Raw genomic sequence first — 16,353 nt, 5'->3', positions numbered from 1 at the left:
TGCCTGACAGCCTCCTATAGATGGCTCCCCCCACTCTGAACATCTTCTGTCTTTAGCTGGAGATGGTATTTAAGGTGGTGGCCTGGGCCATTCCAGGAGTTACTCCATTTTCCTGGGTCTCTCCTGTGTATGAAAGGGGCGTACATGTTATTAAACTTGTTTTTCTCCTTCCCTGTTAATCTGTTTTTTTTTTTTAATTCAGCAGCCAAGAACCTAGAAGATTAGAGGAAAAATTATTTTTCAGCCTGAACAAAGCCAACTCCTTCCTTTTTCAGATAAGGAACTGGAGCACAGAGAGGTGAAGCTCTAGTCATTGCTTGGTCTGGGCTAAAGCAACTTCATGACAGGTTGTATGCTGTGTCATATCAATCAGCTATATGTTATTTCTATGGTCATATATTCAACAGACAATGAACTAGAAAATACCTTTTTTCCCCCCCCTTCAACTTTGTGGAGACAGATCTTATAGAATGAATTTAAGAGAAATGCCGCTTTCCCCTAAGCCCAGACTTTCGCAAAAATTATAAAGGAGATAAAAGCTGACTTGAGTATCCTTTAGCTCTGTGTCTCCATCCCCCCTTTTTGTTCTCGTGCTCTATTTTGGCATCCAACCTGCAGGAATTCAGTACCGTGGACTACCTGATAAACTTCTTCCTTATTCAGATGATGGCTGACAATGTTGGACTTTACCTGAGCCCTATGCTCCTGGAAAACTGCTGGTTAAGAAACCCTCCCAACTTTTTGTCTTCCAAAACCCCCTCACTCTTTTATGTTTTAGGAAATGGCTTACTGCAAAGCCAACAAGCAAAACACAAAAATAACCCCATTAAAAACCCTCTCCCCTATGACTTACTAGATATGGCGCTCTGTCTACCCTTTCTCATGCTCCCATAAGAACTGCAGAAGACTCCTTTGTTGGCCTATAACAAGGCCAAAGATGGACCCTTCCCCTTTTGCTGGAGCCTAATGAACGACCAGATACAGACCCTCCAATTGCTTGTTCTTTGTCTCATAAATAATTAGCTGAGATTAGAACTATTTGTTCTCCTTCAACTAGCCAGATACGGACATAGATATTTCCTGCTCAGCTGACTGAGACTTCCCCTGAGTACAAGATAATCCCAACTGTAAATCATCCCACACGTTCCTTATCCACTCCTCCTAGAAAGTCTAACGCAAAATCCACTTTGCTCAGACACTCTGATCTTCCGATCTAGAATGCTTTCCCTATTGCAATAGCCTGAATAAAATCAATTACCCTACCCATTCAGTTTTTGTCTTTGGTATTTCCTTAGAAAATGTCTTTAGCAATTTGTATGTTTAGTCTGTGTTACATTATTTCAATAATAGATGAGAAAACAGAAGAGGTGCCATCAAATGTCCTCTGGTCTAGTTCAGATCCCTCTGTGTGTTCTTGACCCTTCTGGCCCTCAGTTTCTTCATCTTTAAAAAAAGACATTGGATTTGATAATGTTTAAGATTTTAACATTCCATATTAGTTGATAAATTACATTGTAATTATTTTTAGTTCCATTTATGGATGTTATGTGACTCAGGTCTGAGACTAAGTCTTTTACTTTTTTCTCTTCTCTGCTCTGTTTAAAGTAGTTGTTACATAATGTTTATTAAAGAGAAAGAGTTATGACTAGTTGGTAAGCTTCTAAGGTAGTAGGGGCTATTTTAGTATAATGCTTTCAATTCTATAAATGTTTACAGAACAACCAACAGCTGGCTTTCCTGATAGATTCCAATATGTGATTGTGACTTATGTCTTCTTTTTGAAATTAAATTCAAATTATTCAAGTACATTTCAGAAATAAAACACTAGCATGCTAAATGTCTATAATCAAATATTCGGTTTTCTTTCATTTGGAAAACTAAGTTGTGAGAAAATTCTTTAATCTCCTAAGGAGAAGCAGATATATATAACTACTGTTAATGGGGAACCAATTCCAGAAGAATCTGATTTTTTTTACAGTGCCATTCTATTTATCCATCACTTTGATGATGAAGGTGATGGTGATTACAAAATAATAGATGTTAAATTGTTAAGTAAAGAGAGCTCAAACTTTAAAAAGGGAAAACATCTAAATCCCAAGAAGGCCATCATTTGTGGAAAAGCTGATAGCAGTTTGAAGCGGGATCTACAGTACCTAGTGGGATGTCAATAAACTCAAGGTAATTTTCCAATCATTTGGTCCAATAATAATTACGGCTAAATTTAACTGTGTGCCTTGCACTGAGTTTTACAACTATTATCTCACTTGTTCCTCACAACCAACTTATGAGACAGGTACTATTATTATCATCTTTGTGTTGCAGATGAAGATACTAGTTCAGCAAGGTTGTACCAATTCATTGCCTGAGGCTGGAGAGCCAGGAAATGACACAGTCAGTGTTCAAAGCCAGATCTGTCTGACTCCAGAGTCCAGGATCTTAACCACAGCACTACAATGCCCAGTCCTCTAGGAGAGTGAGGAAAACAATGTAAAAAAGATTATCTGGTTTTTAGTTTTATATTTTAATGCACACAGCATCATTAAGACAAGCTTCTACAACTGTATTTATGGGGTGTGTGATGTCTAGAAAATCATAACAGGATACAGCTGACCAGTTGAAAATATCCTTCTAGGTATGTTACATCTTCTGCAAGATTTGGTTTAGTATACACATGGCATTATAAAACAGGAACTATGTTTTTACTCACTGAGTGATATGCAGTAAAGACCTAATACAGCAGAACCATGATGTGCAGTTACCGTTAAGGTTTGGTTCAGACTGCCACAGAGGGTCAGTTTAAGATAACAACTTGCTATATATGGGCACCAACCCTTAATGTTTCCTAATAAAGTATTAAATTGAAATTGCTTTGGCCTGTTTGTCGTTATAATTGAGCAGAAATTTAAAAATAGTTTTTCATTTATGAAACTCATTATAACACATTAAAATATAGCTGGATAGCATTTCTCTAAAAGCCATCATGAATAGACTCTGGGGCTTTGCTTTCATTGGGTAAAGTGTCTTTTGTGGCTTTCATATACGTTTCGTGTGTGGATTTCAGTACAGTGTGGAGATAAGGCTCCGAAATCAGACCGCCAGTTTCTAGCTCTGTGACCTCGGGCAAGTTACTTAACCTCTTTGTGTCTCTGTTTTTTTTTTTATTTGGAAAATGAGGTCCATAATGTTACTTTCATGATATAATACATGTCAAATGTCTGGAGCGATTCTTGGCACACGGTTAATTATGCAACAAATTTCAGTCATCATCAGCAAACTCCAGCTAACCCTTGGACAACACTGGGGTTAGGGGCACCCATCCCCTCCCTCTCAACCCCATGCAGTCAAATAATCCTTGTATAACTTATGACTCCCCCAAAACTCAACTACTAATAGTTGACTATTAGCCAGAAGCTTTACCAATAACATAAACAGTTGATTGACACAGATTTTATATGTTACATGTTATATATACTGTTTTCCTACAATAAAGTAAGTTAGAGGAAAGAAATGTTATTAAGAAAATCATAAGGAGGAGAAAATACATTTCCAGTCCTGTGCTGTATTTATTGAAAAAAATCTGTAGAGAAGAGGACTTGGGCAATTCAAGCCCATGGTGTTCAAGGGTCAACTGTACTTTGTGGAAGGGAATTAGAGATGTCTGAATTAAGAGTAAACAAATGAGTACGCTCTGGTAACAACTATGTGATGACCTTCTGTCTTTGTGTTTCATTTTCCTCAAACAGATCACTCATGATTTTCAAGTGTGAATGGCAAGAAACCCCCTAGGCACAAAATGGTGGACCTTGCACTTGCACATGTAAAGGAATCAAAGAGTAGGAAAGAAGATAAGGGAGAGAAACCTCGAGTCCAAGTGTACTCAGACCCTTTCCTCTGTCATCTCTGACCCTCAGCCCCTCTCAGCAGCAACAATGGAATTGCTGGGAAAGGTCAGCCCAGGCTCAAGACAGTATTTCTAAACGAGGACGTAAAGCAAGCTGCATTGTGAATCAAAAACTAGAACAAATCATAATGTTTTCCTGAAACCTAAGCATGAATTTTTACTGAAGTGTAGACCAAAGGAGAATTACATTTTCAAAGACAAACAAAAACAAAACAGCAAACCCTACAAATAACCCCCAAAAGACACTAAAAGCACAAGTAAAGATTAGTGACTAAAGCAACTACAAAACCAAATATCTTGTTTGTAACTCATCAGCCAAAATAAGACTGTCTTATCACCCCTATAAAATGTTAAGTTTCTTGAGGGTAGGGTTTCTTTGGGTCATTCATTCATTCACCAGTTTGTATGTGATCTCCTAAAAATATTTAGGATTGTGCTGGCTCTATGTTCTGTTTTCAATTTCTGCTTTTGGAATTGACATCCTGAAATTTTACATTGTTTGAGTCCCTGTGTGCTGACTCCTATTTCAAGAGAAATCATAATAGAAACTTTCAGCTATTTTCAATACTTGTATATTGAGACTAAGATCACTCAATGTGAATAAGATGTTGGGAGTGCTGGAGAGTTGGGAGAGACATTTATTGTAAATAAGTCAGGTAGCTCAAGCTTACGTTAGTTAAATTTAACAATTCAATACTCAGAGCACTTTTTTCTTTTCTCCAACTGCGAAGAATTCATGTTCCCCAACTAGAAAAAAATTCATGTTCCCCCACTTTGACATAAACATTCACCCTTATATTAAGCATAAAAGGCTTTTTCTTATTATAAACAGAAGAAATTTCCATATACCCTTTGTAAAATGTTATATATAAATGCTGGACTTGGACACAGAGAACTTAATCAAAATCCCATGTTGCTTCAGGGTAGTTATATGCGAAATGCAATTTCCATTGTATTGAAACCTCCATCCTGTAAATATTTATCTATTTTCAAAATTGCCTACATATTTGAAAAGTTTAATTGGTTTATACTCAAGGCACTAGAGAAAGGAAAATTTGCTTTCATAAGACATTTACATGTATTTATTCTGTCCACGGAGAGTACTTCTTTTGAGTGATCATGAGATTTAATGTGAAGTGAAACCATCCCAGCTTTGGTTCTAATGACCAAATTAGAAGAAAAGTAATCAATAATAAATCAATCATTTTGATCACTGTACCTTTTTTCTCTGATTTATCGGAAACTTTTCCTCCAATTGGAGAGTAAGTAGTATCCATGGATTCGGTCCCTCTGTTCCCTTTGCTAACTCCATTTTCATAGAGCTGTCCTTCAACTGGTTGCAACTGCCAAGTCAGGCCGAACAAATGTACTGCTGCAAGAAAACAAGCCATACATAAACTTATTCCAGACTTGCTGAGAAGGTCTCTAAACCAGCTGTCCCTTTCCACCTAAAAATGCTATGACCAGATTTCTTTTAGTTAGGCCAAGCAGCTTGGAGTTTATACCTACATCATACATGTAACTACTTTTCTAAGTAGCTATTGTTAAAATGTTGAGGCTATAGCTATCCCGGTGGTAGATGTTGGGGCATTAGTGAGGCAACCACAATGGGATTAGACACTGCTCCTTAACACTGTTATCCCTTCCTTTCCCGTTTCCCTTGGTCGTGGAACTCTACTTTGTATATGGAAACTGCAGAGTAATGGTGGACAGGCTATCGCGAGAACATGGGAGGCCTTCGCTAAGCCAGTTTCCTGAGTGCCTAGTATGCATAAGGTCCTATGATAGCTGTTGCAGATGTTAAAATATAGATGCTTATTAGGGTAGGAGTTGGAAGTAATACAGGTATAAAATAACTATAATATAATGCAGAATAATTGACACAATACAGGTTCAATTGCTATCAGAGGGTTAAAAATACCTGTGTTGATCAGAGTGCAATGGGCACTCTCATATACTCTTCATGAGAGTATTAAAAATAAAAACCCACCCTTGTGGAGGGTAATGTGGCACCATTTATCAAAAAACCCTTAAAATTTGGCTTACCCTTTTAGCCCACAATTTCATATCTATGAGTTAATTATGAATGTGTACAAACTACAAGGCTATCCATTGTAACATTTAAAAACTAGTAGAAAGTTATGATCAATTAAATATTCATCAAAAGGAGATTAATGAAATAACTGATGATATTATAAATAATACAAGATTACATTGTTATTAAATCATGTTACAGAAGACTATGAACTGGCATGGGAATAATTATGATGCATCAAATGAAAAACATCAGGCTATTAACAGTATGAATAGTACGATCTATAATGTGTGTGTGTGTGTAGACATGTTGATGTCTGGAGAGAGAAAGGGCTGGGAGGATATATCGCAACATGTTCACAACATGGGGACTTATGGAGGATTTTAATTTTCTTCTTTAGGATTTATGTATTGTCAATACTTTTTATAATGAACATGGACGATGATGTTTGCCATCTGGGAGAAGAGGAATTTTTGTTTTAAAAGAAATAATTTATTCTCTAGTTTCAAATAAAATAATCCTTACAAAATATTTTTTAAGGGATTAACATAACAATAAAAAATTAAAAAAAAATCTAAAAAAATCTAAAAAAGAAGTGGTTTATTTTCTGATTGGTGTGGCTAGAACTTTCAGTAGTACTATGTTAAATAATAGTGGTGAGAGTGGACATCCTTGTCTTCTTCCTGACTGTAGAGGAAAAGCTCTGTTTCTCCTCGCTGAGGATGATATTAGCTGTGGGTTTACATATATGGCCTTTATTAGGTTGAGGCATGTTCCCTCTAAACCTACTTTGTTGAGGGTTTTTATCATGAATGGATGTTGTACTTTGTCAGATGTTTTTTCTGCATCTTGAAATGGTCATATGTTTCTTATCCTTTTATTACTGTGGTGTATCATGTTGGATTGATTTGTGAATATTGAACCACCCTTGCAACCCAGGAATAAAATATCACCTCACACCTGTCAGCATGGCTAAAATCAACAACACAAGAAACAACAGGTGTTGGCGAGGATGTGGAGAAAGGGGAACCCTCTCACACTGTTGGTGGGAATGCAAACTGGGGAAGCCACTCTGGAAAACAGCATAGAGTTTCCTCAACAAGTTAAAACTAGAACCATACAATCCAGCAATTGCAGTACTGGGTTATTTACCCAAAGAATACAAAAACACTAATTCAAAGGGATACATGCAACCCCATGTTTAAAACAGCATTATCAACAATAGCCAAATTATGGAAATAGCCCAAGTGTCCATCGACTGATGAATGGATAAAGGAGATGTGATATATAGATATATATATGATGGAATATTACTTAACCATAAAAAAGAATGAAATATTGCCATTCGCAAAGACATGGATAGAGCTAGAGAGTATAATGCTGAGCAAATAAGTCAGAGAAAGCAAATACCATATGATTTCACTCGTACATGGAATTTAAGAAATAAAACAAATGAGCAAAGGGGAAAAAGGGAGGCAAACCAAGAAACAGACTCTTAACTCTAGAGAACAAACTAATGGTTACCAGAGAGGAAGTGGGGGGGTTCCAAACAGGTGATGGGGATTAAGGAGGGCACTTGTGATGATCACAGGGTGCTGTGTGGAAGTGTTGCATCACTAAATTGTACACCTGAAACTAATATTACACTGTATGTTAACTAACTGGCATTAAAATAAAAACTCAAAAAAAGTGGTTTAAAGAACAACAGATTAAAATTGGCTTGGCTGATTAGGGATGCTTTAATGAGGTAGGATTAGAGATGAACCTTGAAAAATGTGTAGGGCTTTGACAGGTGACAGCAATGGGTAGGGTGAAGGGGCAGGTTGAACAAAATATGACATTGCAAAGCACAGCATGCATTTGAGGCAAAGGAAATTGCTGGGTTGGCTGGAGTATAGTTAGGTATAAACGGTAGTGGAAGTTAAGGCTCAAAGGGAGGATTAGGGCCATATTGTGGAGGACGTTGAATGCCACACTTAGATATTTGGATTCAATTTATTAGGCAGCAGGGAGGCATTGCTATTTTCTGAGCAAATGAGTGTTATGATCAGTTTTCTTTAGGAAGATTAATTTGATAGCAATGGGGAGCACTGATGGTTTCTAGGTAAAGAAATGATATCATCAGAGCACCCTTTGCGGAAAGATAAATGCAATACTAGTGTAGAGAAAGACGAAATGGAGGCCTAAAGATTTGGCAAGAACACAAATTGGGATGGCACTGCAATAGCCTAGGTGAGAAATAATGGGCAGTGGTAGTGGGAATGCAAAGAAGGAGATTCCTTAAGGAGAAATTGCATAAATGTCATCTCAGGGTTTGGCAACTAGTTGTATGTGCACGTGCATGTGTATGCACCTGCATGCTCATGCACACATGTGAATGTGCTGGGGGCAAGAATAGAAAAAAAAATGAGGGAACGGGAGGAATTCAAGGTTTAGGTTTTGAGCCTGAGTAACTGAAACCATAGGGCAATGATTAATAGAGTTAAGGGATTCTGTACTTAGCCTAGCACAAGCTACAGATAACTGGTGCTGGAGATGTGTTTGTTGAATGATGACTAGTTGAACTAGTTGTTGGCTGATGACTAGTTGGTTTGGGACAGGGTGTGGTGATGGGAGAAATATAATGAATTCATCTTTGGAGGTGCTGGGTTCCACCCACCAATGGGCTATCCAGATAGTCATGCTCAACCCAGGAGCTTTGGAGGTTTGAAGTTCTGGTGAAGTATTAAGGCTAGAATGAGACTGGGGAATCATATATGCACAGGGGCAACAGCTGACATTGTGAGAGTGAATGAGGTCACCGAGGGCAGATAATGTTGGAAGAAAACAGTAAGTAGGACAGAAGCTGTGGAAATCCTTTTATCTGTTTTCTCATTGCAATTTTAAACATCAACCAAATCTGACTGAAAGGAAAAAAAAAAGTGGATCTGTTCATACTCCATCTAACATTTTCCTTTATGTTCCTAGGCAGAGTGAAAGGGGCTAATTTGTATGTCTAATACTCATATATAGTGTATGGATTTGCAACCGAGAACAGGAAAGCTAGCCAGATAGCCTATTTAAAAATCACTCATCCACTTTTAGTTGGAGCTAGAGATTTCTAACACCTACCTCCTAATTTATCCTTAAAACTTTTAAGCATTTAATTGGTTTCTACCCTTGTCTTTGGATTAGGGCCAGTGCTGCCTGATGAATTTCTCTTGCAATTATTGGAAACCACTGAAACTCAAATGATAGTGGTTCTGAGTCAGGTACAGTATGGCAAAGGACTCAAAGTATGGTTGGTTTAACTCCATTTAAAGAGGCTTATTAGTTTTTTCTTTTTTTAAGAAAATTTGGTCTACTCTGTTCCCCAAATAATGTGAATATGATGGATGTTAGAAGCCATATTAAAAATGTGTTGAATTCCCTTGGTTCAGTTACTTTTGTGAAATTAGATTGGCCATAAGGAACAAAAGGCATAGTAGTTTTCATTTTGAAGATCAAGGGGGATATTTTATACACTTTAAGTTAAGCCAGTTTCCTGAGGGCACTCAAAAATGACAGAAAAAAATGCGTGTGCTGAGAATCACTTCACAATAATAAGGCAAGGATTAATTTTTCACCATCAAATGAATTGGACTGCTTCCAGCCAATCAAGACAGATAAAGAGGTGTGGGCACATTTAGTAGAATACCCTTTGAGGGCGGTGAAGCTTATAATTTTTTGAGTTTACTTTATCTTTTCCAGGCAATAAGCTATTTATAATGTATATTTATATGAATACATAATGCAAGTTAACTTACTTGCTATAGACTATGCGTACCAAAGCAAGACTACATGGTCTTTCCTCTTCTCCAAACTGAACCTCCCTCTGCTGATTAGAGAAAGGAACTCAAAAAGTATGTGCAGGGTAGACTAAGGTAACTAAATAACTCCAGTCTTTGAGTTCTCTTAGAAATAAATAATATTTTGTTCATATTAAGACCAATAAAATTAAATTATGTTGACCTTTGGGACATACCAATACATCACTAGAAAGCTATATCAGTACTTTCCATGGGGATGTATTTATTAATTCATTCAACAAATATCTTCAAAGCATACGCTGGGCACATTGGGAACACTGGGAATACAGGCACAGGCAACAAAAGTATTTAACAGCCAGGACACCATAGGTACTCGCTGACCAATAGGGAATCGGAAATAAACAACAAACATAGCCTAACTAGGACACACTGATTGCGTACGAGCCTTGGACGCAGGATGAAGATACGGAGTCCTTAGCTTCTAGTGGATCCCCATCCAGATCTATGTATTTATAGCCATATTTTGAGGCAAGTTCCCCAAACCCAAGTATAAGCCAACTGCTAGAATTAAGGGTAGGGCTGGTAATGAACAGACAGTATTAAATTATATTCATAGATTAATTCAACAAATATATTCTTTAAAGATTTTATTTATTTATTTGACAGAGAGAGACACAGCAAGAGAAGTAACACAAGCAGGGGAGTGAGAGAGGGAGAAGCAGGCTTCCTGCTGAGCAGGGAGCCTGATGTGGGGCTCGATCCCACGACCCTGGGATCATGACCTGAGCCGAAGGCAGATGCTTAATGACTGAGCCACCCAGGAGCCCCTCAACAAATATTTTTTGAGTGCCTACTTGTACCAGGCACTGTTTTTCTAAGTTTATAGCAGTGAATTAAATTTTTTTAAAAAAAATCTCTACCTTCCCAGAACTCATATGAGAGGGTGGTGGGTTAAGACATGCAGATAATGAATAAATATATGCTATAATTAATAGAGCTGTGTGGAAACAAAGAAGCAAATAAATGAAATAATGTCAGGTAGTTATAAGTGCTATGAAGAAGAAAAATAAGTAAGACTAGTCAGGGAAGGCTTCTCGGAGGAGGTAATATTTGAACCAAGTTTTGAATGAAGTGAAGCCATATGAATATTTAGTCAAAGAACCTTCCAGGAGGAAGGAATAGCAATTACACAAAACCCTTAAGTTTTGTGTGGAATGTGTGAGGGGAGGAACACTAAGGAGCCCAGTGTGAATGGAACTCAGTCAGGAAGAAGAGTGGTAGGAAAATTTTTAAACTGAAGGATTGTACCCATGATTGTGCTATCTCTGTGCTCTAACCAGCTTCACAAACTGGTCACTCATAAACCTTACAAGTGAATAGAAAGTAACAAAACTCAGGAAACAAACTGAGGGTTGCTGGAGTGGAGGGGGGTGGGAGGGGTGGGGTGGCTGGGTAATGGGCATTGGGGAGGGTATGTACTATGGTGAGCACTGTGAATTGTGTAAGACTGATAAATCACAGACCTGTGCCCCTGAAACAAATTATACATTATATGTTAATAAAATTAAATAAATAAATAAAAGACAAAAAAAAGAGGGACAGTAATAAAACTAAAATCACACATACTGGAACATACACCTCCAAATGAGCAATGCTGGTTATAGTAGGTCTAATATAAGTACTCCTGGCCCCAAAGTCAAAGTTATTTTTCCTAAAGACATATATAAAAATATACATCCTCAATGAGTAAAGATTGACATGACCCAGATCTCTCCAGGAGTACCAGTCCCATATCGCCGCACTTCACTGAAATTCAATGGCCGGAAAGAATGTGTATGCCTATTCAGATATTCTAGGAATAATGTCTTTTCAGCTTATTAAGATTGGCAGTCCCTAATGCTCTCCTAACAAATATTCCTTAGAGTTGAGTCCTGTACATTTTATAATTATTATCCGTCTTGGTTTATCCAACTGCACAAAGCTACGCTCTGAAATTATAAATGTATTACAAAGGTAACAAATGGAGTATCTCACCATACCTAATCGCCAAACTCAATCAAACACCTTGGATATCAAGGCAAGCTAACTTTAGGAGAATAAGCTCTTCTTAACTTGCACATTTCTCTAGGCTGAAAGCTCCAAGTCTCTTTGCAGTTACTTCTCTGCACTCTGTTGGGATGTTGGTCTTTTTCTCTTAAGTAAGACTGATGGTCTCTATTAATATTTATAACTTATGCTCCTTCCTCGTTCCATTCCCCTTCAAAGGGCAAAAATATTCCCCTCTGAGAGAGACCATAGGAATGCTTCAGAAGTAGAAGTAGGAAATGGGTGCTTAATGACCTAGGTCTGTACTGTCCAACATGGTGGCCACTTGCCACATGTGTCTACCAAGCAACTGAGTGCGGCTAGTCAGAGTTGAAGACTTAGTATGAAAGAAAAAATAGAATATATCCAATGAATAATTTTTATATTAACTACATATTGAAATGACAATATTTTAGATATATATTCAATTAAATAAAAACTTTAATCCCAACTGTTTCTTTTCACATTTTGAATGTGGCTACTATGAAATTTTAAACTACATATGTGGTTTGCTTTGTATTTGTATTGGCCAGTGCTGATCTTGCCTCTCTAGAACATTTCACAAAGAGATAGGATGTTTCTCTTCTAGCACCCTATCATAGGACTTTTCACGTTATATTGAAGGTATCTATTGATATGTCTGCCCCATTATTATATTCAAAGGGCAGGGTCCATGTCTTCTTAATTTTTCTATCCCTGGTACCGAACTTGGTGCCTGGTAGTCAGGAGGTACTCTACTTATACACCACTGGTGGGACTATAGAGTGGTAAAGGAGCTTTAGAAAGCAATTTTGTGATAGCGATCAAAATTTAAATTGGGAATGTTCCTTGACCAAGGAATTCAACTTCCAGGAATCTACTAAAGAAATAATCACATATGTGCATGAAGGGGTATGTACAAGGAAATTCAACTTAGCATTGTTAACATAATGGCTTTGTTAATACAGTAAAAAAATAGAACCACCAATATATCCATCTCTGAGAGAGTGGTATACCCATACTATGAAATCTTATGTAAGAATTAAAAGGACTGATCTTAAGAGACTGTCAGATTGGAGGAAGCTAAGGAGACATGACAATTAAATGCAGCGTGGGATCCTAGATAGGATCCTGGAACAGAAAAAAAAAAAAAAGGAAAAACTGGAGAAATCAGTATTAAACTCTGAGTTAATAGCATCATACTAGTGTTAATCTCTTACTTTTAATAATTGTACTATAGTTATGCAAGATGTTAATATTGGCAGCTGAGTGACAGGTACACAGAAATTCAGAGCTACATCTACCCACTTTTCTGTAAGTCTAAATTTATTTCAAAATAAAAAGCCTAAAAAGAAAAAAGAACTGATTCAGTGGTGTTGTAGACAGCTTATACTGGTTTACAAGAGCCAACGGTGCACATGTCTTCCCAATTCCACCTGCAGTGACTTCACGTTGGTAGTTGAAATCACCCATGGTGGGTTTATGAACACTCCAGGACCAGCAAACAGTGCAAATCATTTGTTTTGCACAGAGAGCTGGTTGTTAAACATCAGCACACCTAGTTGACCTACATGTATTCACACGAAAAGATTTCTAAGGTTTGTATAAAAAACATTGTAGGACAATGCATATCCGCTGATCCTATTTAAGTAAAAAAAGTATGTATCTCTTTATATGTAAATGCATACAAAGAGAACTGGAAGGATTATACCCCAAACCATTGATCTTTAGAGTGGGAAGCTGGAACTTCAACATTTTCATAGTAATGTTAGAATCTTTTACAATGATAATGTATTCATGTATTGTTATATAATAAAAAATACTAGTGCTCAACAAACCTTTTTTATTTTTTTTTAAAGATTTATTTATTTTGGAGAGGGGAGAGAGAGAGCGTGTGGTGAGGAGGGGCAGAGGGAGAGAGAGAATCTCAAGTAGACTCTGAGCAGCCCGGCTCGGGGCTTGATCTCAGGATGGTGAGATCAGGACCTGAGCCGAAACCAAGAGTTGGACGCTTTACCAATTGCACCACCTAGGTGCCCCATGAACAAACTTTTTTTTTTTAAAGCTGAATGAATAGATGCATTGTTTTGTTCATTCTGTTGTATTACAATTTTCTGTCTAAAATAGAGCTTTTCAGAACAATTTAAGGCAGCAGAGCAATTCAGCAATTAAATAGGAATAACCCTGAAACATTTAAGACAGATAAAACAGAACTCTTGATTGAAAGGGATTGGGGGTCCAAAAGAGTTGCCCCAAAACTCCAAAGACATAGTTTGAAATCTACTGGTTTCAAAAATTATCCTCAAAATATCTGAACAAGAAACGTTTGGGTGCTTGGAAGAACTCTCTTTTGGCAGTTAAATCTATCGTAATACCTTTATAATGGTATTGTCAGGATATATGAAACCTTTCATATTACTCTGTATCTTTTGGTATTTCGTGTCCACTCTCTTCTAGATAATATTAAAACCCACTTAATAACAAGATAAATTGGGCTTTGATTCTAAATACACAAGTAAACCTTGAAACTGCACTTTAAGTTTGCTTTCAAGGAATTCATCTTGTATCTCGAAATGTACACATATTCAGCTAAGGATGGTGTATCTATCTGTTGCAAGAACTTTTTGGTGTTACTTTCTAATTCTACCAAATAAACCTATTTAGAAAGTTTGAAATCTGTCTCACAAACAAAATCCTGCCCATAATAGATGATGTCATAAGTTTCAAATCATGCCAAGATAAAAGCATGTGATATTTTCCAAGATAATTTGTTTTTCCTTTCTGTCAGCCATTTTTCCCCCACTGGTTCCCTCACATATCTTGCTTCATGTTCCTTCAGGCTAGGGAATGCTACTGCTTTTGCACTTTACTTCTAAAGCTTGTCAGGGCTACAGATCTACTTGTATGTTGAACAGTTCCCTTCCCGAAAAATATGCCAAGTACATTACCCAGATGATGACCCCTGATGACTTCAGGCTTTCAAGTTAACTCCTATGGGAAGCCATCTCACCAGACCAATAGTTCAGTGGACATCGTGTGAAGCTAGATGCTTCCACAATAAGGAACATCACTGCAGAAATAAATGCTACTTGAATTAAATGCAGTGACTGCTAACATTACAGAAACCAGGTTACGTTTCTATCTTAAAATAAATTCCATTTTCATTATATTGAACATCAAATTGGTATATGAGTGAACTATAGCCCTTTGATAAATTACCTTCAGATCTTGGTTTTATCCAGGTAATAACCAGATTACATGCAAGATGGAAAACCATTCATTTTCAGAGAAGCATTTTTCAAGAACTAAATAAAGTAAGCAATGCATGTTTGTTTATGGCACCTTACTTTTGCTTTGGCAGGTTTCATTCACATTTTCTCTCTTTTCTTCGTAGGGTTATACGTACACATTTTCTACTAAAAATATTATTTGTGCTTGCACTACCTCACGGACATAGATAAAGCATACTTAACATTTCCTTTTCAAAGTAATTTGAATGGAGTCAATATGGCTTTGAGATCCCTCTCAAACATTTTTGAAAGCCTGAAAAGCTGTCATGTTGGGGCTGGGTAAGACTTCCTTTGAAAGAAAGGACTTCACTAATTTAAACAAAAGAAGCAAAAAAAAAAAAAAAGAAAAAAAAAAGTCCGTTTTCCTCGATCCGGTTTACGTACCTCATTTTGCAAGTCTGCCATGGTAAAACAGTAAAATTCAATGCCAAATGAAGTAAAGATTGAGGTGTTAAACCAGAGGCACCAAGGACACCTTTCTTGTTGAGCCACATGTTTGAACACCTACCTTTCCTTTCCTAAATGAAATGAATTATTCTGTATTGCCACAGACATTTTTTTTTTTTCCTTTTTGGCCTTAGTACGGTCCTAGTTTTATATCCAGGATCGCGGCTAGAGAAGATTCTATCAAGGTAATAAATCATTTTAATATCCCAGTTCTATATTATATTATCTTAAAACTTTCATTTACTATGTATTTTATATTTTCCATTCCCAGGCTGCAGCAATATTTATAAATAACATGTCTATTTGGGTACCTTATCACAGGTGTAATATATGATCTCCATTTGCAGTTGCATAACAGGCCCATCTGTGTATTCCTTATCAGACAGACACAATTATTTAGTGTTTTCAGCTCAAGTCACAGCACCAATAAGTGTTCTCCATAACTCAAGTCTTACTTTTGTATTATTATTTGCTTTGTGGAGTCAGGAGGAATCAGAGGCATAATGACGGGATAAATTTTTTTCAAAAAGAATCATTTAATGAATAATGCAGCAAAAATATCCATGTAGCCACAAATCAGCACTTTTTCATTCTTCTTTAAAATTTTCTTTTTCTTTCCATTCTACTTCGTTTTCTGCTCAGCAAATTCTCCCTTGCACTATGGTCCAAATTATTGCCTATTACTTCATCATTATTGATGGCTGGCTTGAGTGCTTATTTGTAATAATATCCATATTCTTTTAAAAGATCCAGATAAAACCGGTGAATATGGAGAATGAGAAATAGACCTATACCAAAGCTCTCTCCTCCTCTTACCATTTGCCCTGT

At 36.9% G+C, this 16,353-nt stretch overlaps 1 protein-coding gene across 3 annotated transcripts in view; it reads right to left on the bottom strand.

Annotated features, from left to right (window-relative positions):
• The window catches only part of TENM1 (teneurin transmembrane protein 1), a 774,784-nt gene that overhangs the window by 261,626 nt on the left and 496,805 nt on the right, over positions 1–16,353 (bottom strand). For 2 of the 3 annotated variants that reach the window (XM_078065077.1, XM_078065078.1), the window contains one exon: positions 5,121–5,273. The exons of the other annotated variant lie outside the window; for it this stretch is intronic. In XM_078065077.1, coding sequence (XP_077921203.1) covers positions 5,121–5,273 — 153 coding nt within the window. The remainder of the gene's footprint in view (positions 1–5,120; positions 5,274–16,353) is intronic. 3 annotated transcript variants of the gene reach the window in all.

Source organism: Halichoerus grypus, chromosome X (assembly GCF_964656455.1).
Source record: "Halichoerus grypus chromosome X, mHalGry1.hap1.1, whole genome shotgun sequence".
In the NCBI taxonomy this organism is placed as follows: domain Eukaryota; kingdom Metazoa; phylum Chordata; class Mammalia; order Carnivora; family Phocidae; genus Halichoerus; species Halichoerus grypus.
The sequence above is the reverse complement of the archived record's forward strand: the minus strand, read 5'-3'. Positions and strand labels throughout refer to the sequence as shown.